The sequence below is a fragment of the Brachionichthys hirsutus genome, chromosome 23, assembly GCF_040956055.1.
Source record: "Brachionichthys hirsutus isolate HB-005 chromosome 23, CSIRO-AGI_Bhir_v1, whole genome shotgun sequence".
NCBI classification, from domain to species: domain Eukaryota; kingdom Metazoa; phylum Chordata; class Actinopteri; order Lophiiformes; family Brachionichthyidae; genus Brachionichthys; species Brachionichthys hirsutus.
In genome coordinates this window covers 5,295,473-5,321,339 of record NC_090919.1, presented here as the reverse complement: position 1 = coordinate 5,321,339, position 25,867 = coordinate 5,295,473, and the positions used below count along the sequence as shown (strand labels likewise).

The window sequence follows — 25,867 nt, the reverse complement described above, 5'->3', positions numbered from 1 at the left end:
GAGGATGCGTGTGAGAGCGGCGCAGCAAGGAGGGATGAGTAGAGGATATAAGGAGGATAGAGCTGTTTTACAGCAGAGCATGTCTAATGGATTGATCAAGTTATCTCTACTCGAAGAATAATGGCCCCGTGTCGCCGCTATACGTCCCGTTATTCTAGCGGTTGACTGTACAATGCAGCCACATCATTTTTTGTCTCCAGGGAAATTTGACACTCATCATTATGTGCAGCGTAGTTCTTCTTAAATTAGGTGTACAATGAGAGCGAGGAAGAAAGAAAGCTACAACCCAAATGCTCCAAACTATTTTAAAATCATTCACTTGAATTGAATTCAAGAGACTTTATTTATCCCGAAGGGCAATTGTAGGTCTGCGAAGCAGCAACATGGTATTGGAAAAACTATAGAGATATATGTACATATATAAAAACATATGAACTAATAATAATGATAATAATAATAATGATGATAAAAATAATAAAGCCCAATGAACATAAAGCTATAGATGAGTATTGACATCATGACGTAGGTCCTACAGGGTTACAAACTATTGCTCTAATAAACCAATGTTCATTTCACCCAATTTTGATAATTGAAGTGTTTTCAAGTCCTAACCGGATCAATATTTTTATGGTCCCTGAACACAGTGCATCCGATCATAATTTTAATCCGAACTCTGATCAGATTAAATACATTTTGTCCGTGTAAACACAGCCAATCGGAATAAAATCTTGATCGGATTAAGCTTGATTGGGTCAGACTGTTCTGATTTGGGCGTGTACATGAAGCATTTTTATTCCGATCAGGCTTTTAATCCGAATAAATGTGTCCATGTAAACGCAGCCATTGATACAGACAAACTGATAGATTCCCTCCACAGTCAATTCACGAGGTTCACTGATGCAGCTTCTTAAAAAGACCGTTGTCTAAAATATGATCAATTCAGGTCAGAAAGTTAGTATAATGTAAGCTCTCAGAACAGGAGTCCCACCATATATGACATATTGATGAAAGGACATCACAAATAAAGAAATAATAAAGATTCAAAATGTACATTTTCAGATTAAAATCTTAGGCCCCTCAGAATGAAAGTTCTTCACTTGTAAATGTATGTTTTTGCATTCTTATTTATTTATTGTATGGTCGATGTGATAACTGACAGATACGTTCTGTCAAGGTGGCCACATCTTAAAGGAATTGTAATCTTTTTCTCGAGGACTGGCGACACATAAGCAGTGTGTTATGTAAGCTAAGTCAGCTAAGCAAAAAGGGGGTGAACAAGTGACACACTCTCTCCCCCTCCCCACCGATGTAACTGGAGGAGAGAGCAGTTGGCCGGGCCGACCCGAGTGACAGACGACAACAGTCCAAACCGACCAAACGGAAATTTACACTGAAGCCTTCCAGAGGACTGAAAATGAAATAGACGAGAAAGGAGGACTGCATCTCCGAACTCGGATCCATCGACTGAGGACTTGACTTGTGGAGGAGAAAGCTGGTTTTCATTTTGGGGGCTCGCCATGAAAGGCTTTGATCTGCTCCTGCTGGCATGTTGCTTATGCAGCCTGAGCAGGCTGGGAGGTAAGGTCGCAAGCTGACACAAGTACATTCGTGCAACATCGTGTTGAAGTACTCTTCATGTCCATACTATCACAAGTAGAGTGTCACATGAACTCAACAAAAAAAACACCAAGTCAACACCGGGGGCCAGCAGACGGGCGTGGTCCTGTTTCTCTGGGACATAGTGCGTGTTCTTATATGAATAAAATCTTGATCATAGGAGGTGTACAGATTGACTATTAGACATAGTTTTGTCTTTGCAAGAATTTCTGAGAGGAGGTTAAGTTTACTTAGTTATATGCTAACATTTACTTCATTAGTAGTTAGCAGCAAGTTCAGCTGGCGTCGATGGGGATACAATATTCCTGCAGGTTTCTGATGAGCTAAAATCACATTCGACGATTGATTTGAGCTCCCGTCTTTTGATAACCACAAACTGTTTGCTATTGTTGGAGAACCGATGTCCGATTTGACGTTTGTACCCCTTGCGTCAAAAATCCCTCCAAAAAAACTGGGGAGATGGAGGAGGGAAGCAATGGAGAGGAAAAGGAAGGTGAAGATCTGTGTCTCGTACCTCATAGTAGTAAATAGAATCTTCAGAACATCAGAGAATCTGAATTCATATACAAATATTTGTGGAGCTTCTGGGTCTATCAGCGGCTTTGCTGACTTCAGTCGATTTTTACAACGTGACACCGGCTCCTGTGCGAAACATTATTTTACTATCGTGAAACTCGCTGCACGATTGAAGCGTGTGGGTTTGGGACATTAAGCTCTTTAATGTGTGAGCTTACTGTAAATAGGCTTCGGTTGCTTTATACAGTGTGTTCATCATATTTAATATTAATATCAACGACTGATGATTATTTGTAATTTTGCTTTCACAGTTTTGGCGACATGGTTATTCACATTATTTACACTTTTCTATGTTCGCAATTAATTAATTGCATTCCTGGTGCTTTGCAGTCCAGTCATGTGGACTATTTATAAAAGACACAATGATGATGATGTTTTGAGCTCTTAGATATTTAATTTAGATCCAACGCGTCAGTCGTTTGGCTGAGGGGTCGTACATCGTCTTACGTTAACTAGTCCTTCATTTAGAGCCCATCACTGGGATGCTTGCTGAGTAATACGCACAGCATGGCCCCACGCCTGAATGCACAGCACACACCTCACCCACAGCACCAGTACATTCACTTTGCCCCAACTTGTCGCCAGAGTGCAAATCAAAATAAGGATTAAGTCACGAAAGGCCTTTGTGCGTCTGTCATGCAGGTGCGGCTGATGCGGAGAACGCTCTGACAAAACAGCTGTTTTCCAACTACAACCTGACGGTGCGTCCAGCAGTCAAGCCGGAACAGAGGGTGGTAGTTCGTGTGGGCATGGTCCTCACCTCCTTCGTAGGCCTGGTGAGACCCCATAGTATTTACATACATGTGCTTGCACAACCTTAATAATAGTATCACATGTGTAAGACTAGAAAAGCACAGACCTCATTCAGAAGACCGTCCACATGGTGATCTGGATCATCATCAAAAGGTTCTAGATTGTTCTTGTCATCTTTATATGCGATCTATGAAAAGTTAAAGTGAATCAGAGTGTGTTTTTAGCAGATTTTTTTTTAATCCGTAAATGGGGCTTTCAATGTTAAAATACGGTTTTTTTTTATTCGTAACTTCCAAAAGGCAGATTGAGAAGGGGATCACCTGCAAGATGTAAAAACTGTAGTAAGATGGCTCAGGTAGAGCTCTCTCTCTCTCTCTCTCTCTCTGATACATGTGCACTGTAGCACCCTGTAATCCCAGAGTTGCACATAGCAGCATTAAAATATACAGCATATTTGGCATAGGATGTAGAGGCCAACCAAAAAGTCCTCACGATGCATTCGGTGCAGTTACAAAAGCCCTGCAACGTTAATGGGCCAAAACATGCATCAGTACCACGCGTATACGCGCACACACACTCACAGAGTGCCACATTAACATACATCTGAATGCTCCTTGCACCTCGACTCAAGGTCAGTCTCATGGGGTAGAGGCAGCCGCATGGGGCCCAGGTTCTGGAGCAGAACCAGCTTGAACGCTGACCCACTTGGACACTCGGCCCTGATTGACAGCAACATTATTATATAAACAAAAAAAATGTCTCAGTTGCGCAGTGAATAAAAAAAAAGAAGATACCAGTATGTGTAAAAGATGGGTCAGTGACGATATAAGAATTTGTCTTTTTATTTGTTGATCAGAGAGAGATGGTTTGAATCGACCACACCCCCCCACCCCCGCCTCTTGCTGTCCCAGCTGTCTCCACAACATTCCCCCCAGCGTTTTAAATAGCAGTCCCGACTTCTGCTCGATGGACAATCACATGCACGCAGACACCTGTTTACACACACACACACACTAGCATGCAGCCGGCTTTTCCACAGTCTCCATCATGCACTCTGTTCTGGAAGCAGCTGGCATGCGTCCGGCCGGTATCTGCACCGATCAGCTGATCTGTCGGCTGGGTCAGAGCTAATGCCATCAAATAGAGGCAGTGTTTCCAGCATGCAGCCGTCACTCCTCAGGCATCCTGAGTCAGAACTATTCTTGCAAGCATGTAGCGCATGGCCGTAATGGCTGCAGTCGTCAATCAAGGAATTGAATATTTAAGTTGAACTGTGATGCAAGATAGAAGAATATCTCATCAGTTCTTTAAGTCTTTCAGTGCCAGCCATTTTCAGCTCAGCTATATGCTGAATGCCCCAGTTTTCGCGCATTTTGGCCGATTTTCCAATCCCCACAGAATATTCTCTACTATGACTAAGCAAACACCGAACATATCAAATGAAATATCTTCTTTCATGAGGGAAGAAAAAGTGTGTTCCTACCATTTTCTGTTAAAAAAAAACTTCTGTAGACATTATTGGCACTGAAAGAGTTAATTCAGAATCATTTTATTAATTATTATTGTTTTATGAGGAAATACTGCCTTTTACTGATTAGTGTCACCCAACCATGGAATCGCATCCGTAAAATTGGATATGATCAAAAAATACATGATGAAAGATTAAGTATATTTATGTCCATTTCTCATGTAAAGGTATATTTCTGCCTGTATTTGTTCTGCCGTTTTTGTTTTCACATTTCTGTATTTGTGTCGCAGAACATGAAGAACGAAGAAATGACCACAACCGTTGTCATGAATCTGGTAAAAATATTTTTGTGTTTCATTGACACGGCAAAGTCGAATCCATTTCAAGCCTTCACAATGAAATATCTGAGACTCCAGATTCAGCTAGAGTGAGTTAGCGTCCCTTGTTCCTGAATACCGAACAACACCAAGAGGTTGTGCCTTTTTCACAGGAATGGACGGATTACAGGTTGTCATGGATACCCAAGCAACATGATGGGATCCAGGTGTTACGTATCCCCGCGCGCAAGGTTTGGCTGCCGGACATTTTCCTCATCAACAAGTAAGCATTTACCCTACAAGGGACGGTGAAGGAGAGTCCAACGACTAGTCAAACGCGAGGATTCTCTTTCGAGGCTCGTGCATGGTGGACTTTATGCATTTCAGTGGCATCAGACAGAATTCACAGCACTTTATTTTATTCCAGATATTTGTCATATTGCAGCTTTATTTCATAACGGATTCATTTCATTTCTTTCCACAAACATTCTACACAGCATGACAGCATGAATGGGGAGTACACCTGTCTGCTGTTATTGCAATGAGGTCCAGGCGGTCTGTTTTTTTTTTTTCCTACAAAATGTTAAAACCGAACGAGCGCCCTTCCAAGCTGCTCATTCCATCGTTTGTTCCAGGGGTTGTACATTTGTTCACTTCAGAAACCTGCGTTAGACAGACAGTGAAACAGAAACTGCTTCCACCTTCTAAAAAAAAAATGCTGAATTGCACATTTCTAGTCTAGTCTGATACCGACCAGCGAGAAAGCGCTCCAGTCTTCAATGTGTTTTTTGCAGTAATGATGGGGTGTTTGACGTGGCCCTGCCCGTCCATGTTCAGGCTTACAGTAATGGCCGAGTCACCTGGACTCCCCCTGCGCTGTACTGCAGCTCTTGCGGCGTCAAGGTGAGCCAAACGTTTGCATTCGCGTGCCCTGCGCTTCCTCCTCTTCACCGTGCGACATATGTTTGTGTCACCATTTAGGTGTCGTATTTCCCATTCGACTGGCAGAACTGCACCATGCAGTTCCGCTCATACACGTACGACTCGACGGAGATCGACATTCAGTACGCGCTGGACTTGAGAGGGAATGAGATCAGGGAGGTCCAGCTGGACGAGAGCTTTAGCGGTGAGAAATGGGAAGAGCGATGGATGGACAAATAGATAGAAAGAAGATAGAAATCATTTAAAATGTTAATTTTATTGTGGGTATATTGTCTTTAACAAGGTACAGTGAATTAAATGTCCTCTTGGATTTCCACTTACTTTTACTATTTGACTAGTCTCAGGGCTGTTTGTGTTTTTGCGCACCAACCCTTTCTGAAGCCTCTCGTTTTATGCCGAGTTCACACTTTTTGGTGCAAAATCCATCTTGGTGCTGAGCTCAAGTTTGAAATTGTGCGCGTTCCCACAGAGGGCGGCGAGTGGCACATCAGACACATGCCGAGCAGGAAAAACGTCAACGACGATCACTACGAGGACATGACCTTCTACCTCATCATCGAGAGGAAGCCTCTGTACTACGTGCTGAACATCATCCTCCCGTGCATCCTCATCACCATCATCGCCATCTTTAACTTCTACCTGCCTCCTGATGCAGGTAATGCAAACGATACAGAATGATGGGATACAAAGAGAAAGACATTTGCGATTACTCTTGTCCTATCGATCCGCTCTGAAACTGCTGCTACTATTTCCAAATAGGGTTTGGATGGTCGTGTTGAATTGTTGAATCACACACTTAACTGGCCCAAAGGGATTCGATTTGAGATCGTCTCCCATAGAGCACTAAGAAATCAATAACCTCTACGATAAACAAAGTGGAAATGAGCCCCGTGACATCTGAGAGTGTTTCCGCTGCACTTCAGGATCGCGTGTTCTCAGTGAATTCAAGTACATATTCATTACAAGAACCAATATTTGGCATTTAGATAACTAAATCTCGCGTGATAACACATCCCGAGTGTTCCAGAGGACTCCAGGGTCAAGGAATGTAGGATTCAATCAATTCAATCAGGAAAAGAGAGAAGCTGAAGTTGAGGTAGAATTTAAATACTTATGGTTCTGACCAACAGTTTGATACAATAATTAAATGTGATGACAGCGATACGCTCAGATGTCCTGATCCAACAGGAGGATTTTTTTAATTTAAATGTTTCCATAGCAACCATTATTCAACAACAGCGTGAAGATCTTGCTTTACCCCTAAACTACATCCTGCCTAACATTTGGAAAATTTTGGGTGGTAATTATTACTTCCTGAGTCGTCAGGCAGATTCAGAATTGTTCAACTATTATAACTTCTTACCTTTCACAGATGCTTGATATGAATAACTGAATCGACATTATCTTTCCTACATATTGGTGTTTCCATTCTGTCTCTTATTGTCTGCCTATTAAAAAAATATTTGTTTTAACCTCCCTAGTCCAGATTATGATCTGAGTCTCAATGTAAACGCACACAGTGGTGAAACATTATACATTTTCCAAACCTGAATATCTTTATTGTTATTGGTCGCTTATTATTTTTCAATCATGTTTTTAAAAATGTTCCAAAAAAAATGACTCGCTGATATGAAATAACAATGTGATCTGGAATCAGCATCGGAACCGGGATCGGCTTTTCAAGGTTGACAACAAGATGTGAGCTTGATGCACAAGACTCCAGGAGCATTGCTCAAATGCTTTCCTCACATGAGCTAGTTTTGCTGTAGCGCGCTAATCCAGACTCAGACACGGTGTCCAATAAGAACCTCCCTGAGCTTCAACTCGCTCAAGCATTTGCAGGATTCATCCAGGACCCCAAAAAAGCATGTAACCTATTGTTAAACGGATTATTATTATTATTATGGCTTTCAAAAGCACTAGAAATTAATTTAAGAATTTAATGATGTCTCACATTTCTGAATCAACAATCCAAAGTAGGTGCCCTCTGTGCTTCGGGCGTGGCCCAACCCTCTGGAAAAGAGGGAAGGAAAGAACAAATGAACAAACGAATGAATGATCTTCACATTATTAAGTACTTCCCCCCCCCCCCCTACCAGGAGAGAAGATGGGATTGTCGATCAACGTGTTGCTCACCCTCACCGTGTTCCTGCTTCTGCTGGCTGATAAGATCCCAGAGACATCACTGGGTGTCCCCATCATTGTCAACTACATCATGTTCACCATGATCCTCGTCACGTTCTCTATCATCCTCAGCGTGGTCGTTCTCAACCTGCACCACCGTTCACCCAACACCCACCAGATGCCCATGTGGGTACGAAAGGTGAGGTCCCGAAAATGCATACGCATATCCGGAAAGAGTGAAAGTGACGTTTATTTGGACTCTCCAGCAACTGCACTCAAAGACAAGGGAATCCACTTCCATGACTCGACCTTAAATGTTCTGTTTCTCAGGGATCTTCTCTGAAAGCTTTGCTCTTTTGGCGTCCACCGACCGTGGTTCAGTCCCGGCTGCAATGTTTCCTGCAGAAGGCAGCCGTTTTCAATCTATTATAATCTACAACGTAAAAACATTGGGTTGCATTTAACTGTCTTATTCTTCTCAGGAGCTGGTAGAGACTAATGCAAATAAAATGCTATGTCTAAGTACTGAATTTGCCATCAGCAGGACACTCGGAATGCTAACATGCTAACACTTCAAGGAATGAAGCTTTTATTTGATTATATTTTTGACTAAAAGTAAAGTAGGTCTCCACGTGGAGCTGAAATGTGTCCGTTAAAAAATGCAAAGAAGCAAGCCAGGACGAGCCGGAACGAAGTATCATGCACATTTAATAGTTGCTGCTCCCAAGTATGGCAATTTGTGTCTGCAGCAACGGACGAAGTCGAGCAGGGATCTCACGCTCACTGAATCGCTGATATGTTCTGACAAATGGGGTTATTTTTTATTATTTTATGACAGTTACTTAATCACAAACAAGACTTTATTATTATTATTATTATTATTAATTTTCCATCTAAGCCAGTAAGTAGATTTTACTGAAGCAGGGAGGGGCGAATCTCTATTATTTGAAATACACTAATTTTTTGTGTTGAGTTCAATTCGGCAAGACGAGAAGAAGAAATCCAGCGATGACGATTTACCCTGATGGTGAAAAGATATCTCCAGTCTTAGGAAAACAATACGTGTGTGCAGTTTAAAGGGCAGAGACAAACTGCATTTCTCATATTGAACAAGGCCAAACTTGTATTTTTTTTTTTTACCAGTTGAATTCCTCTGCGACTCTTCATCTATCACTACGGAGGACCCGCTACGGCCATATGAAAATGGATTTGGGGTCAGAGTTTAAATGAAATCTTAAATAACTGAATTTGTAAATTACTTCAGATTTGATGTTCCCTGCTCAATAACACCACGATAGTAGACAAAGAGGAATTGAACAGCTTTACCCATTTGCCACCCACTTTGTTCATTTTGTCGAATTGTTCAGCATTAATACCTAAAGAGAAACCAATTTGTTGTTGTTGTTTTCTTCTCCGGTGAAGACAATGTCGGGGTGAGCCAATAAACTAACCCCAATATTTAGTCACAGACTAAATGTGCTTTCCTTCCAGATATTCATCCACATGCTGCCCCCCTACCTGGGCATGCTTCGACCAAAAGTAGAGCCCCCCCTCTCCTTGGAGACCATGCGCCGCAAAGAGAAAACGTCTGTCCCCATCAGCAAAGTGGCCGATGAATACTTTATCCGCAAGCCAGACTCCTCCATCTTGTTCCCCAAGCCCAACAGGTGAGCCTGGGATACGCAAAGGTGAATACGTACCTATATACACGCTGTATACAAAGGCTTTATATACCTCTTTAGTTCTTCCTCCACATGTTGACACTGTCACTTCACTGATCTGAGCAAAGGCATGTCTGGAATTAAATAACTGTTGCCACTCTTTTTCTTGCTTTTGTCAAGAAGGATTACGGGTAAACTTTATGAGCTCAGACCGATGCAGGAGCACTAAATAAATGTGCATAAACACAAAGTCGTTGTTTGACCCAGTTGGATCATCTGTGTCTTATCATTTGGTTTTATGAAACAGCAATAAATGTTCTGCAGATGTGACTAAAACAGCAGCAAACAGGAACGCCTTTTGCAGTGAATTCACTGGTTCGGATCATTTCCAGTTGTTTGGAATTCATAGATTTTCAAATTAAAGTTTTATTGAGTTGTCTTTAAATTCAGGATGCTTGTATAGAGTATGAGGCGCCTCGGCGGCAAAGATGGCTCCCTCTCCGTCCCTCACCTCCAATGAGGTCTGAAATATGTGCAGAGCGAGAGACTCGAGGCGGCAGCGAATCGTTGCTGAAATAATAATGACCGACAAATCGACTCTGACACATTAGAGCGGTCGGGAGTGAGTTTAGGTGACAGAACAAGGAGATGGCTCTATTAGAGCAATTTGATGAGACAGCAGAATCTTTCTTGAGCACCCCTCCCCCCAACCAACACACACACACACACCTAATTGGCGTTTTGTGCCTGTCTTACAGCAGATGCAGGCAGTTTTAGTTGAATTAGTCTCATGAACAATCAGCAGTTTACGCATTTGAAAGGGCAGTGTCATATCACCCTCTGCTGGTGATATGCCAGAACTGCGGGTTTTAGTGCCTCCTTTATTTCCTGAGAATCCAAACGTGAAGGCGGCGTTCAGTATTTGAGGATAAAGAAAAGCAAAAGGAGTCAAAGGATGGTTCAGGGGAATGCATTTTAATGCCATTTAATTAGAAGCATTATCAGTATGATCAGGACTTGGAGTAAATCCGTTTTAACTTATTTTACATTGTCTATTGTATTTCTATTGTTTCCCATATCACAGTTAAAAAAAAAAAACAACTCTCTGGTTTCACATGTTTCAAAACTGTCTGTACACATAATAAAACTTAAAAATGGACATTTCAGATGTTCACACTTTATATTTCATCTTGTGGAATGACTTCCATACAGTCTTCAGGAAGATGAATGAATCTTTCCTTAAAAAGCATTGTATTCAATGGAAAATGAAGATAGATAGAATATAGAACAGACACAACTGCAACTCTTTTAAATGGTGTAACATGACAACAAACATTCCTTCTTTTTAAATACGTCACATTCTCTACAATGACGGAATCATTGGAATAAAAACAGATCTGAGACTTCCTGTGTGGAAACAAAAGATTAACTGAAAGCAACCCCCTCCTAGCTTCTGTCACTTTGATGGAGCAGACGGTTGGTAACCGGGGGCGACAGACGGAGACAGCACAGAAACATCCACACAGCGAGCGGCCTAGTTAGCAGATGCAGGGGGGGACTGAATGTTATACTGGCAGAGCGAGTGTGGGAATGCCGGAAGTGAAAGTTTTATTTGGTATATATTTGTCGAAGCATTCCGAGTATTTTCCTGTGGTCTGCAGGTTTCAGCCAGAAGGCATGTGCACGGATTTGAGGAAGTTCATCGACGGTCCCAGCAGCTATCTGACGCTCCCCGATGAGCTCAAGTCGGCCATAGAGGCCATCACGTACATCGCGGAGACTCTTCAGAGTGAGAAGGACTACGAGGCTGTAAGCTCCGCCCCTTTTGTTTCTCAATCCGTGGTGCGTTTTGGTGTCGAGACTCTCCCTCTCGTTGTGTGTTTCATCCATCCAGCTGAAGGAGGACTGGCAGTACGTAGCCATGGTGGTAGACCGCATGTTTCTCTGGATCTTCGTCATCTTCACCACTGTGGGAACCTTGGCCATCTTCATCGATGCCAGCTTCAACCACACGCCTACCGACCCCTTCCCCTGATTGTTGATCAGGGGATCGGGGGAGCATAAATGCATGGCGGTAATGTAGTCTTGCGTTTTTAATGTTGAAGCCGTGGAGGGATTCAACGACAGGATATCAAATCAAATGTGATGTTCACACATAAACACCGAGACTAAAAGCAGAACGCTTGCATGTCATGATGATTGAGCTTTCTGGCTTTCCTCTCTCGTGTGTGTGTTGGAATGCACTGCAGCGTGGCGCATGCTGTGCAGATATTTCTGCCACCGTAGGAATCCTGTTTGTATTTTCGGCACCAGCGTTTCATGGAGGACATTCTTATGATACTGACTCCATCTGCACCGAAAGCCTATGGGATTCCCATTTCACAGGGAACCCCCACCTCCCACGTGATATTTATGTTCAGTCAGACTGTTTTTTTTGGTGTGTGTGTTTTATTTTTAAATAAAGATCTGAGGATCCATCTGTTGTCCTGCCTCGCTAACCGCTATTAATAACGCTGAATGTAACTTCACACACAGACACTGTTCATCGAGCTCTGATGCATGGGCTTCCCTGAAAATACGCATGTAAATATGCAGTACTCTGAGCCAAGTATTTCAAGGCAGTCATTCTAAAACATCTCTGATGTGGCATCAATATTATAGACATGGCCTCACTGCAGTATCAGTAAACCGTTCCATCCTCATTCTCATTCCTAAGCTTTTGGTCGTGCATGGAAGTGCAGCATTGAGGCATTTCCGCAGGAGCCATTTGTACTGATTTATACTGGTAGTAGAATCATGTCATGTATGAGGGCGAGTCAGAGACGTTTTTCTTCTCTCATCTCTGATTTATGGCCCATTTGTGGTTTTTTGCAATGGAAACCCTGACTAGCATGAGAGAGAGAGAGAGAGAGAGAGAGAGAGAGAGAATAATACAAGATCACATATAATAGGACAGATGGTAAGCAACAGGTGAATGGGGAGACTTAGAAGAAGGGTGAGTGTCGGCCTCAGAAAAGCAACATGAAAATCTCATTGAACATCTCATCTGTATTCTTCAAGTCCCAAACTTCCCCTGCCCATTTCCACGCAGTAATGTAAAGCTCTGGGTTTTTTGTTTTTTTTTTGTACATCTTTTCTTGCTTCAAGCACACCTCAAATTTAGTTGGTGAAAATCCGGTCGTTTTTCAAAATAAAACACCTTTTTAGACGCTAATAATCGATACAACTGAAATTGTATACATTAGTTATTCTTTCTGTGCGGCCCGGTAACAAATGCCTCACGGACCGGTACCAGGCCGCGGCCCGGTGGTTGGGGCCATAAATCTTTGGTAGATATATAGATAAAGGGTGAAGTTGTTGCTGTTGGTTAAAGTTGTCAAGTCTTGGAAACAACATTTCACGTTGCAAATGTTCTTTTGCCTTTATTTTTGAGTTCAAAGAGGGTTTGCAACAGCAACTTTCCGCATTCAGCATCTCTACGAAGGATTTAAAAATAGATTGCTGATGACAAGTTCTCAGAAGTTAACAGGCTCTAAATCATGCAGGGATTTTCTGATTACCTTCTGGCGGCTGTGACTAAGGAACAGTTGTCCAATTGATGGAAGACAGGTGCCTGGACCCCCAAGTTCCCGGGAAGCGACATGTTTTAGGAGGCTCGACTATAGGCTATTGAACCTCACTACTTTCTGGGTGTCACAATGGCTGCCCACTGCTCTTCAGGGATGGGTCAAAGGAAGAGATTCAATTTCCCACTCTGATAGAAATGATATCATTAAAAGTTAAATAACATCTGCTGGCAAATAATACAGAGTGTATTTTTGTTTGCCAGACACAGTGCAAAGTGATTGCTGTGGAAATGATTGTTAGAGTTGATGAAGAAGAAAGACATAGGTAGACTAGTGGGGGAGGAAATAATCACTAATAGTTCAATAATTAACAACCAATCATTCTTTAGCCTACGAGTCAAAGTATCTCCTTTGTCATAACCCGCAGCCCACTGCCATTCTCTTACCCTGTCCCACCCCCTCCACTTCCTATTCCTCCCACCCACCGTCCCCATGGTGATAACCTCAGATTGGTGAACACCAACAGGTGCCTTCTCAGTACAAACACATTCCGCCCTTTCGCCACTCGCCCAATCAGACCGTGGTTTCGCCCATGGAGCCGCGACCCCAGAGCGGAGACAAGGGACAGGAGAGGGCTGTTAACAGTTGCACCAAACTGGCAGAAGGTGTGCATGTGAATACCTGAGCTAGAAAGGTGGGTCTTTCCAGAGTACCCCCCCCCCCACCCCCCTCTCTCTAGAGTTCCAGCTGGAGATCTGTCTTTAAGTTGGATATAAAAATGCCACGACTGTAAGACTTGGACAAATGAAGATGAGGATGAACATTCACCTCAGGATGAACGGGTTGATCATCATAATTGTGTGCAGCTGCTTTTATCTGACCTTTACAGGTGAGAACATTTTACGGAATACTTGTTTCAGCTGTTGGAATGATTTCCCGGTTTCGGCCTCGTAGTAAACGGAGGTTGTTACAAGGCAGATTTAAATGAACAGACGTAAAACATGTCCCTTAATCTGAGTGCTTAGTCTGAATAAACGGAGCTATGTGGCGATTAAGTGAAGATGATGAACAGTAAATGGCAAGCAAGCCTATCAATGTCCTATTTCCAACCACGTTGGTTCTTCTAAGACGGGCGCCGCATGATCAGATAACGAACAAGCAGCTCGCATCCCAATCCGAGCTGCCACTTCAGGTAAATTAAGTCTCGATTTCACTTTCTCTGACATTTTGTGGGTAAAACGAGAATGAGTTGAGCTGAAGGGCCCTACTATGAGAGCAGAAGTACGCCCCCGCACTACTTGCCCTCTTTTGCAGCTATAAGGCAATATTTTACAAGAGGGAAGCTCAAAGCTAGAAGACAAGAGACACATATGGAAATCGCGAAGGAGAGGAGTTTGTTCAATGTCAAAATTTCTTATTGCATGTTTGTCCCACTGAAAATATTATTGTTTGTTAATCAAAGTCTATTTCTGTCCCTAACGGGAGCTGGAATCCCCGGCATCCCTTTGATTCCATTCCCTCGCTGCATATCAATCACGTTAGCTCAGTCACCTTTGCTGCTCACCGTCCAGCACCTGCCGAGCCGACCGCTTCCCTTGATTGTCCGTTTGTCCTTCTCTGCCATGTTGTTTAGGACATATTTGCTTTTTGCTATATTGCTTTTAATGTCTAATTTTACTTTTTACATTTTATTTAATTTAAAACCGTGTTAACTTCTTATTGTCTGTATTTCTGTATTTCTTTGCTGTTTTTATACTATGTACACTATGTAAAGCGACTTTGAGTGACCAGAAAAGCACTATATAAATAAAATTTATTATTATTATAGTTAGCCTGACAGTCATTCCATCCACAGCAACGGCCGTCCACCATGAGCCTTAGGTTCTGTCCAAGGTTTCTGCCTGTTAAAGGGAAGTTTTTCCTTGCCTCCGTCTCCAAAGTGCTTGCTCTTGTGGGTCAAGTTGGGTTCTGTCTTTCCCTGCAGGTATTTCCCTGCTAATCCTGTAAAGTGCCTTGATATAACTTTCTGTGGTGATCTGGCCCTATAGAAATAAAACTGAATTGAATTGAAACAGTTGCAGCGAGTGCAATGTGTGTACGCTTCTGGATTCATGTGTAGTTGATCCAGTGTGTCTTTAATTTTTTTATAATGTATTTATTTCAAAAGCCATAATGGCAATGGCAATTTGTCATGTTCTTAATGTGGAATATTTCACCCATAAAAACACAAGCGATAGTTGAACGGCTCATGTGTGAAAGACACTTTTTGATGAACTTTTTATTTAAAGGTCCCGTATTATACCCGTTTTATACCCTTTCAGCTCAGCTCCCTCTTCACCGTGAGATGAGTTTTTCATAATATGGGACCTTTAAGATTTCACATGTGCTTTTTGTGAGCTCACTGGAGGAAACATATAACATAGATATATATTTTTACAATTATGTTTGTTCACCAACTACTTTGTGGTTCTTCATTCTTCCTTCATTGCCATTCTATTTTTTCAAATAGTGGTGCTTTCTCTCTCTGCATCTCGCTTGTCATCCAGGAGCCTCAGAGACAGAGCGGAGGCTCCATCAGAAGCTCTTCAAGAACTACAACATGAAAGTCAGGCCAGCGTGTTACTGGGAGGAGAAGGTGATGGTTCGAGTGGGGATGACCCTCTCTCAGCTTGTCAGCTTGGTAAATGCAAATGCATGCATGCAAAATCGAGGCAACGTACATGCATGTGCAAACACTTGTGAAATAATTAAGTTCTTTATGAGAATGTTAAGGTATTTTCTGAGAATGCATAACTCACACACACACACACCCTCGTGGTACAGTAATCGCCTAAGAGCATAATAATTGAAAGTAATAACTCTGTCATAGACAACAAGTTACGCTGCATCATTAATATCTGTTACCTTCTCTTTTGCCCTGTGCCTGTCTCTCGCTCTCTCTCTCTCTCTATCTATCTCTCTCCCTCGCTACAGAATGAGAAGAATGAGGAGATGACAACCAACGTTTTCATGAATCTGGTATGGGCGCTGAAATATCCTCTTTTTATTTTTGTCCCTCACTCAGTTGGTGCTTTTTCTAAACGACTTATCAACGACATAATAAACTATGGTTATCATTGGCAGATATCAGCTAATGATAACGTCCACCCTTCCTTCCTAGGCATGGTCAGACTACAGGTTGTCATGGAGCCCAGGAGAATATGACAACATTACAGTTTTGAGGATTCCTCCCAACAAGGTGTGGCGTCCTGACATCTACCTCATAAACAAGTAGGAATCTCATCATTTTATACAGGGGTCCCCAAACTACGGCCCGCGGGCCGGATCCGGCCCATTTCCACATTTGGCCTGGCCCCCTGAACAATACCAGAGACCCAAAATAAAATTTACTTATTTTCCTTTCCATACAACATGAGTAGCCTCCCTTTTATTTTTAATGATGGTCACATACGGCCAGAAAGTTAATGTTCCGATGTTCTGTAATATCAACTTATTACATAGTAATTACTTTGTAATAACAGGACAGGTTTCCTCACCTCCACGGTGGCATGGTTGGCAGCATTGTTGAGGGGGGCAAAATGGCCCTGGTATCGAATCCCACTCCGCCCAGGTAAGGCCCTGGGCCTACCCTGCCGCCCCCACTCCCACAGTTGGATGTGAACACAGTTCCTCCGGCTGTGAGTCGGTAACCCTACCGACCACGCCACCGTATAGGTGAGGAGACTCGAGGTATTACTAAAGTCGTACCTGTCAAATAATAAGTTGATATCTCAGACCACAGCGTGTTGTTATGTTGTTCTGTGTTGCTATGTTGTTGTGTTGTTATGTTGTGCTTTTTCCTTTTGTGTTATGTGGAGTGGGCGTGTCTCAGACCAGGTGACGTCGTACTGGATTCAAAACCAGTGCCTCTGGTCTAAAGTCAACAATGCTACTGTCTATTTATCCTAATGTTCGATGGGGCAACGTCTAGGTGGTGTAGTGGGTAGTGCACTTGACTCCCTGCTAGAAGATCCTGGGTTCAAAACCAAGGCGTGCAGCATTTGGGTTTTTTACAAGAATTTGAGGTTTGTTGTTTGGTCCTCTGCAGCTGTATTGGATCAGCTGATTGATCCAGTCGTTCTTCCCCTCTGCACTTCGTGATAATGCTGGAGAGAGACTGAGTTTGGGTGTGAGAGGCATTGCGTGTGTGACACTCCATTCATGTCACTGTGTGTAGTTGTGATGGTGAGATGAAGCCTAAACTACAGCCCGCCTCCACATTCGGCCCCTAAATGTTTAGGCACCCCTGCCATCATCACACTTTTCCTACAAACGGGGCCCGGCCCTCCATCAGAGAAGGGAAAAGTGATGTGGCCCTCACAGGAAAATGTTTGGGGACCCCTGCTGTAAAAGATCCTGGTGTACAGAAACACTCAAAAATTAGCATAAAGCCTGTTTTTCTATTTTCTCACTACAGTAACGATGGTCAGTTTGATGTGGCTCTCTATGTCAACGTCTTGGTGTACAGTGATGGGACGGTCAACTGGTTTCCCCCAGCCATCTACCGTAGCTCCTGCTCTATAGAGGTAACGAGTCCATAGAATCGGTTCTCTGATCACTAGCAATGCAAAGTCCTCAATTACTCATTTATCTCTCTGTGATGGATTATGAGATTTTATTTGTCTCTTAGAAAATACAATCTATAGTTTGTTAACATCACAATTGAATTGGAACATAATTGGGAAATTCATATACTGTGTACATCTTTGCCATTTCCAATGCTACAGGTGTCTTACTTCCCATTTGACTGGCAGAACTGCAGCATGATTTTCCGCTCATACACCTACGATGCCTCCGAGGTGGAGCTGCAGTACTCTCTGGATGAGCACGGTCATGAGATCCATGAGATTGTCATAGATGAGAACGCGTTCACTGGTTGGTGGCAATACTGACCTCATTCAAAATATATAGTCCTTTGTAGAAGCACCATGTAATGCTTTTCCAATATAATGGTAGCGTAATTGCTTATTTCGTAGTTTTAATCCTGTTTTGCCTTATTATTTTATTCATCAGTGTACGTCCTCATCATGCATTTTATTTGTGCAAAATGTCAAGTAAAATATAGGAAACAGCTTGCCTGTTCACATCTTGATCGTCTCGTCAACAGAAAACGGAGAATGGGCCATCTGTCACACACCCTCCAGAAAGAACATCAAGGACGACTTGTACGAGGACATCACTTTTTATCTCATCATACAGAGGAAGCCTCTTTTCTACATCATCAACATCATCGTTCCCTGCATCCTCACCAGCGTGTTGGCAATATTTGTCTTCTACCTGCCTCCCGGAGCAGGTCTGTAAATCTGAATATATTTTGACATATTTATATATATAATATTTTGTGAAAACACTGCAGGAAGTAAGTCTGCCTTTTGGCATGGTTATTAGGTCATCACTATAAATGCGTCCTCAGAGGTAGCACGGGTAACGTCTCCCTTGAGCCGTGCTACATGTAACAGTAATGACTAAGATACAAAAAACATACAAGTACAGACACGTCACAGAATGTCATCATGAGGGGCATGTGTTTCATACAGACCACACCGTGAGGTATGGAAATTCTGGAGTAAATAATTGATATAAGGGCGTCCCGGTGGCGCAGTGGTAAGTGCTGTTTCCCCACAGCAATGAGGTTGCTGTGAGGCAAATCCGACTCGTGGTAAGGAGTTTGCATGTTCTATATTACAAACTGAAAGAAAGTGACCTTGGCAATAAACCTACTCTACCTTGGGATCGCTGAAAATCAATTGGATCATGCTTAATCTTTTGGTGAATTAACACAGATGGGACAAAATGTGACTTCAAATAAACGAGTAAACGTCAGTTTCAAGTATCAACTGCAACCACACAGCAAACAGTCAGTTTGCACCGTGCATTTAGGTTTGAGACAAGTGAGCATTAGTTTGTAGCCTTGCAGGAGACTCTCATGAAACATATACAGCATGACTCCAGTAGAGGAATGCTTACCAACTGCACCGGCCTGCGTCAGAATAGAACAGGGTCAGGCTGCAGCCACGGGGCTACACTCAGAGAACAGCCTGACCCCAGAGGACGCCTCTTTGATCAGGATCAGGAGAGGGGAATATTCCTGCCACTAGCAGGACAGTGAGGTCCTTCATTAGGGACACTTTTTCAATGAAAGACAATGTGCTTGGCAGCCAAATACAAACCGCAGCAAGCGTCTATAAATACCACCTTTATGGCAGCTATATTTACAGCTTCTCCCACTCAACAGCTGTCTGCTCGGGGTGACAATTGCGCTGATATATCGGTTCGATTGGACATTTTGTAATACAAATGTCGCAGGAGTATCAGTAGTTGGTCTTACTCCACTGAAACTGAAGCCGGCGGGGGTCACGTGTGCATGGTGTGGTAACAGGGAGTCTATAATTATGCTAGCCTAGTTGGTCAATTTGCACCCTGTAAGACAGAAGTCCCCGTCTACTGGGGACCCCGATTCAATTTCATCGAGTCAGTTGTCTGTCAATCTCAAATGAGCCGGACCTGTTGGCTAAACTCTCTAGAATGGGCCACTGTGATCTGTGCAGGGCTGCTGCATAATTTTTACTCTTCTCCATCATGCTGCGTGCTGAGAATATCCATTTTGAAGCTATGCGAAGGAAACAGTGGGCAAAATGAGCCGTTCATCCCTTTACTACAGTGCTAAACCAGGAGTCACGCAGGTGCGGCGGAAGGAGGAGGAGTTAACTGGACCACATCACAGGAACATCATGCATGCTCACTGGAGAATGTCTATTTGGGCGTAACAATCGTTTAGCATTGCATCTGATTCTGAATGAATAAAGCGACGCCGTCCCCAGAGAGGTACGTGACCGTGGATCATTACAGCTACGGCTGGCTCAGCCGCAGCCCAGGGGAACAGATACATATAAATTGTAAATGAACGACTCAGTGGGGACGAAGAGTCGTGACTCATGAGTCAGTAAAGTAAAGTGAGTTTGCGTTGTCATCATGAAACAGAAGCAAGGCTGCTTTAACTACTTCTCCAAACTGTCCTTGTTGTTCGCAGGCGAGAAGATGACTCTCTCCATTTCCGTCCTCATTGCTCTGACGGTCTTCATGCTTCTGCTGGCTGACAGGGTCCCTGAGACATCCCTCGGCATTCCGATTATTGTCAACTACGTCATGTTTACCATGATCCTGGTCACGTTTTCGGTCATCTTGAGCGTGGTTGTCCTCAACCTGCACCACCGAACATCCAGCACGCACATCATGCCGCACTGGGTCCGAAACGTGAGGCAGAATCCAATTCAATACATCAAGAGTCCATTTAAGTTACTTTAATATCTTGATCCATGATTTCTCTGATTTCAATGCAACAAAATTGCAGGTATTCATTAACTTCCTGCCAAAATACATCGGCATGGCACGGCCTAACCCAGAGGGGTGTGACGTAAAGGAAGAGAGGGAGAGTGACATGCCCCTCAGAGGTTTCAATGGCAGGCCTCCAGGAGGAGAATACTTCTTTCGCAAGATCAACCCTGATCTCGTGTTACCATGGAAAGGAAGGTAAGGTTTCAAATAGATGGAATGCTATATAATTATCCATAGCCTTATATAAAAGAAAGTATGTCAATGAAAGCACAGATTGGCCAACCAAATGAATCACTCTGCTTTTTCAATCGTCCATCAATCCAGTATGTTCCACACTTTATACTGATGCCGTTTACATTCGACCAGAGTCAAATGTGAAATACTGAAATTATAGGTTTTTGGCTCTTATTACTAAATATTGATTTCTGATAACAGTGGTATGAATTGAAGGATCTAGCAGCCCAGTACAATTGTCCAATCTGGGCACGAAGAAGTAGATGGCATAGCAATCATAGTTGTCCACGCCATCCAACCAACACTGCCATCCTCAGTTTGTGTTAGCTGCATGGCAAGAAAAAATGATGGTATGTGTAAAAAAAAAACTAATAATTTATTCCATAAAGTCAAAATACGGTAATTGAATTTAGTACTACGGAGAGTATATTTTATTTATTTATAGTTTGTGTGTGTTTGAGTGTTTCAGGTTATTTATAGGCCATATGATGATAGAATGTACTGCATAAATATTTCTAAATCTTTTATTGCATTTGTTTTAATATCAATCTAGAGTGTCCGTCCAACCAGGTTGTGTTCTCGCTGGTTAAGCAGCCAGTAGATCTCAGACTTGCCACCCAGCTGTAGTATCATAAACGGTCCCCCAAACCAGGCCTGGTGCTAGGCATCTCTCATCCCGTTCCAAAGGCGTCATATTCAGCTCCAGTTAAGCCCCACAGCACTGCCCACTGCCCACAGTCGCCAGCCATTAAGCCTCTGTTTAGGTTGGGAATTAGGGGGTAATCCAACAGAAAGGCAGTGGAGGGAAGGCGGAGAATAGGCATTGATAGAAGGGGAGGCCAGTGCTGAGTGATCAGGGCCGAGCAGGGTTTATCCATTTTGATGTGAACGAGATGGTGGCGCTTCAGGCACCACTGAATGCCTTTTCATTCACTCATCTCTTTTTTTAGACATGCTCAAATATTTTCTTTAGCATGTCCACGAATGAGATCCTATCCCTCTAGTATCTACATAATGCAATTGCATTATGGGATGGATCTGCATGGAGTAAGATTGCTATTTTAACGATTCATACTCGTAATCTTTTGTATGTATACCAATTTACTAAATAGTCTTGAAAGCTTTGAGTGTTTACAATGCTTCAGACACAACTGTAATATGAACGATTAAAAACAATGAAACGTACATTGACGAGGTCCTCCAGAGCATTTATGACTATTTACTCACTAATTGCAGTCCCTGTCTGCATGGACAGTGTTTTTGTTTAGCAGTGACATTCAGAGGGAAATCAAATGGCAGACAAAACCAAATCAGTCTCAATCTACATTTGAATTCTACACAAAATACAAGATGACAGAACTAGTGTTACCTTCAGGAACTGACACTGTGTTTCCTGACGCTCTGGAAATACATGTCAGTGTTAAAACCATTCCAGAGAAGGCTATCCGGTGGTTGGCCCTGGGTCGGCACCATGCACCTGATCTGAAGACGCAGCAAATTAGTTAGTTAGTCAGTCCTCTGAGTTATTTCTAACTGAGTTATTTCAATTTAACCAAATTCATTAATTTTCCTATCGCCTTTCCGCTCTGCGGGTCACGGGAGTTTCTATCCCAGCTTGCCTGCCGTAGGACGGACTAGATGTCAGTGTTGTTTCTTCATATGGTGTCCTTGTGTTACCTGGAACCACTGCAGCGTCTCTGAATGCTGAGCGACAGCAGCAACACACTCCTCACACGGAGGTGACATTGACACAACACTGGGTAACACTTATGTGACAGCATGACCTTCGACCTTCTCGTTCTTTTGCTTACACAGCTGTTCCACAAACCAAAACACATGATCTGGAACATTAAAAAGTTGAACATTAAATTTGAGGAATCTGTCCACATTTGTTATTACATTTAGAAGAAAAAAAATTCAATTCAATTCAGTTTTATTACTATAGCGCCAGATCACAACATAAAGTTATCTCAAGGCACTTTACAGGATTAGCAGGAAAACACAGAACCCAACTTGACCCACAAGAGCAAGCACTCTGGCAACGGAGGCAAGGAACAACTTCCCTTTAACGGGCAGAAACCTCAGACAGAACCTAAGACTCATGGTGGACGGCCATCTGTCTGACCGGCTGGGTTGAGAGAGAGAGAGAAAGAATGGCAGGTCGGAGACGAGTCAAAAACAAGGAGATGGATAGGGAAGCGATAGCAAGACAGAGCAGGACCAGCCCAATGTATCTGGAGTAATGAGCACAAGCTGTGAAGTGTGAATGGCATGTAGCACGGAGAGAACCAAATAGCTGCGTCCCGGGCTGAGGGCACACGCCTCATTTTCATAGTCCAGCAGTCACTTTGTCTTTCTCTCACTCGTCGAGGTCGTGCACATTATTAGCATCGTACGCACGAGCTGCACGTACTGCAGGTATGTACTGGAGTATCAGCCTGACAGGTGTGCCGCAGTGTCGCCAGACACTTTCAACAGGGGACACTTATCGGAGTCTCTCCTCTCTACCGTTCAGTGTGAAAGCAGCAATGAGGAGTAAACCGAAGCCAAGTGACACTGACTGCCGGCTTTTACTGGACTATAATCACGAATCACTCACCCACTCATGTAACTTAAATATAAGTGCACATACAGAAAGTTTTTGTAACTGTGGCTGTGGGTAATAGGCTGACCTGCTGAGCGTAGGCCGACATTATTTATGCATGAATTGTGCCAAATGCAGATTTTTATTTATTTTTGAAAATGTCACTAAATATGTAGCTAATTAAATCCCTCAAATGTAATATTCAACTTTCAAATGTCCCAGATCATGTGTTTTGGTTTATGGAACATCTGCGTAAGCAAAAGAATGAGAAGGTCAGAGGTCATGCTGTCACATAAAGGCGAAGCTCTCGATTTACCGGTCGATCTTTGTTCCTACCCTCACCTATGGTCACGAGCTTTGTGTAGATCGCGTGTACAAGCGGCTGAAATGAGCTTCCTCCGTAGGGTGGCTTTTTAATTTTTTTTATTATTTGAGAATAGATACTAAATGTCACCACAATCTTCATTTGGATTTGAGACTATGTGAGATGAAAGTCTTTGGCACTCGTATTTCAGTACATGTTGCTTGAACCTTTGCCCCATCGCCGTGTGTTCAAGGTGTGAGAGCGTCGTGCAGCTCCAACAGCTGCCACACACCGACAGCTACTGCCTGATCCTCCCTCCCAACCTGAAGTCGGCCATCTCTGCCGTCACGTACATGGCCGAGCAGCTGAAGAAGCAGGACGTAGACGACGCGGTGAGAAACATGCACAACGCAACACTTGTTGTCAGGCAGCTTGTTGCTCCCTGCAGTTTGTGTAATTGCAAATGTGTTGCATCAGTGCACTGCTGACTGTGATACTACTATATTGTGTGTGTGTGTGTGTGTGTGTTCCCTGCAGATGACAGGAGACTGGCAGTTCATCGCTCTGGTGGTGGACCGTCTCTTCCTGTGGTTGTTTGTCATCATCACCACCCTGGGCACCCTGGGCATGTTTTTGGATGCCAGTTTAAATTACACCCCCGAGGACCCGTTCCCATGAATGTAACAAAATGCACAGATGGAACGCGATGCATTTTGTTTGTCACTCTTTCCTGGTGATGACCAGATTCAACCAACCATGAATATATTTATATGTATTCCATATTTCTTTCATCAGCATCCTGAGATGTTGTTTTTTTATGTAATTTATTCATGAAGCAGAATCATGCCTGGCAGACAAGCTACATGCTGACAGAACACACACATAAATCTAATTTAATTTTAGTATTTTACACATTGTAACATGGTTTGTATTTGTTTTTTGACTAACTCGCATGTTTAAAACATTGTGCTCCTCAGTATTTTAATCCAAATGCTTGAAATACATGTTTCTCAAAGTGGCTGAGCCATCTTCTTTCTAGAATCAGGAAATGTAACAGTAGCTGTACTGCGTCCTTCCGGGCAGTAGAGGGCAGTAGTGGGATGTTATATAAAAGGGTGTATTGGTTGGCTTAAAGGTTCATTTTTCAGAGGGTTCTTCAAGATGAAATATTTTCTTTTCATTCTTTTTAAATTTATTTATTTATTTATTTATTTGAAAGGATAAAACCCCTTGAGATGAAACCATCTCGTTTTCAAGGGGGTCCTAAATCAAAACAAAACATAGACAGAAATAACAGCAGTGCAAACATGAAAGAACCACCTCAACATCAACAACAACAAAAAAATACTCTCTTTTTACACACAAACACACATCCACACTCAAACTGCACACATACAAACATTCACACGTAGCTCTGTCAAATTAGTAATAATAAACTAAAATTGCAGTTATAACATGAGAAAATAAGATAGCAACACAAAATTAAAATTAAAAGCAGTTACAAACATTTTGAAAATGTAAAAATAGGGCATTTTTAAACATATTATAAGACCTTATAGAGCGGATGGAGGATGGAAGACTATTCCAATCTGCAGGAGCTTTGAAATGGAATGCGAATTTCCCTATTTCCTTCTTTATCCTCGGAACAACAAAAAAGGTTTGGTCAGCATGACGTAAACTATAGGAAGAGTGAAAATAAATGAAATACTGTTTCAAGTAATCCGGATAACTGAGGTTAATGCATTTAAAAATAAACAATAACCAGTGAAACTGTCGTCTACAGGATGGAGTAAGCCAGGACAGTTGTTGATAAAGCAAACAGTGGTGGGTTCTAAAAGGGCAGCGGAGAATGAATCTACACAGACTATTATATGTAACAGTAAGTGACTTCAGAATTGTAGCTGTAGTGTTTTGATAAATAATATCACAGAAATCTAATATAGGTAGTAGCAGTTGTGTAACAATTTTCTTCCTGACAGAAAAACTAAAACAATGAATTGACTGATAGAGCAATTTCAAACGATAGGCAATTTTATTATTAACAGAGAGCAAGTGAGAGTTAAATGAAAGTGTGGGGTCCAACCACAGACCTAGATATTTAAAATGCTCAACTGATACAACAGCTGTTTTATCCATAAACACAAGATTGAGTGGTGTACTATTGACGTTTTTATTGAATAACATAGAATGAGATTTTGATTTATTGAGAAGAAGTTTATTGGCATGAAGCCATAACTGTACTCTATCAAAATCAATCTGGAGTGAGTGCTGAATATCCTTAAATATATTTTCTGTCGCAACTGAACAAATGAAATGTGACCCGGGGTCATTATGCATATTACATTAT

At 42.5% G+C, this 25,867-nt stretch overlaps 2 protein-coding genes across 2 annotated transcripts; both read left to right on the top strand.

Moving 5' to 3' along the window:
* Positions 1 to 1,517: 1,517 nt before the first annotated feature.
* chrnb1 (cholinergic receptor, nicotinic, beta 1 (muscle)) lies at positions 1,518 to 11,918 on the top strand. Its single transcript, XM_068755662.1, has 11 exons — positions 1,518 to 1,578; positions 2,836 to 2,969; positions 4,705 to 4,749; positions 4,905 to 5,014; positions 5,526 to 5,634; positions 5,713 to 5,857; positions 6,143 to 6,328; positions 7,773 to 7,996; positions 9,289 to 9,464; positions 11,120 to 11,267; positions 11,353 to 11,918. The coding sequence occupies exons 1-11, from the start codon at positions 1,518 to 1,520 to the stop codon at positions 11,491 to 11,493; spliced, it is 1,479 nt and encodes a 492-aa protein (XP_068611763.1). The 3' UTR covers positions 11,494 to 11,918.
* Positions 11,919 to 13,616: 1,698 nt separating this feature from the next.
* On the top strand, positions 13,617 to 24,502 carry chrnb1l (cholinergic receptor, nicotinic, beta 1 (muscle) like). Its single transcript, XM_068756143.1, has 12 exons — positions 13,617 to 13,689; positions 13,791 to 13,913; positions 15,571 to 15,704; positions 15,998 to 16,042; positions 16,185 to 16,294; positions 17,481 to 17,589; positions 17,791 to 17,938; positions 18,171 to 18,356; positions 20,094 to 20,317; positions 20,415 to 20,593; positions 23,774 to 23,912; positions 24,058 to 24,502. The coding sequence occupies exons 1-12, from the start codon at positions 13,617 to 13,619 to the stop codon at positions 24,196 to 24,198; spliced, it is 1,611 nt and encodes a 536-aa protein (XP_068612244.1). The 3' UTR covers positions 24,199 to 24,502.
* The last annotated feature ends 1,365 nt before the right edge of the window (positions 24,503 to 25,867 follow it).

Coding starts and splice junctions, on each gene's coding strand:
- chrnb1l (XM_068756143.1), top strand. CDS start 13,617: ATGGAGCCGCGACCCCAGAGCGGAGACAAGGGACAGGAGAGGGCTGTT. Junction 17,939..18,170: donor AGATGAGAACGCGTTCACTG/GTTGGTGGCAAT, acceptor TCTCGTCAACAG/AAAACGGAGAATGGGCCATC. Junction 20,594..23,773: donor GTGTTACCATGGAAAGGAAG/GTAAGGTTTCAA, acceptor CGTGTGTTCAAG/GTGTGAGAGCGTCGTGCAGC.
- chrnb1 (XM_068755662.1), top strand. CDS start 1,518: ATGAAAGGCTTTGATCTGCTCCTGCTGGCATGTTGCTTATGCAGCCTG. Junction 5,015..5,525: donor GACATTTTCCTCATCAACAA/GTAAGCATTTAC, acceptor TGTTTTTTGCAG/TAATGATGGGGTGTTTGACG. Junction 5,858..6,142: donor GCTGGACGAGAGCTTTAGCG/GTGAGAAATGGG, acceptor GCGTTCCCACAG/AGGGCGGCGAGTGGCACATC.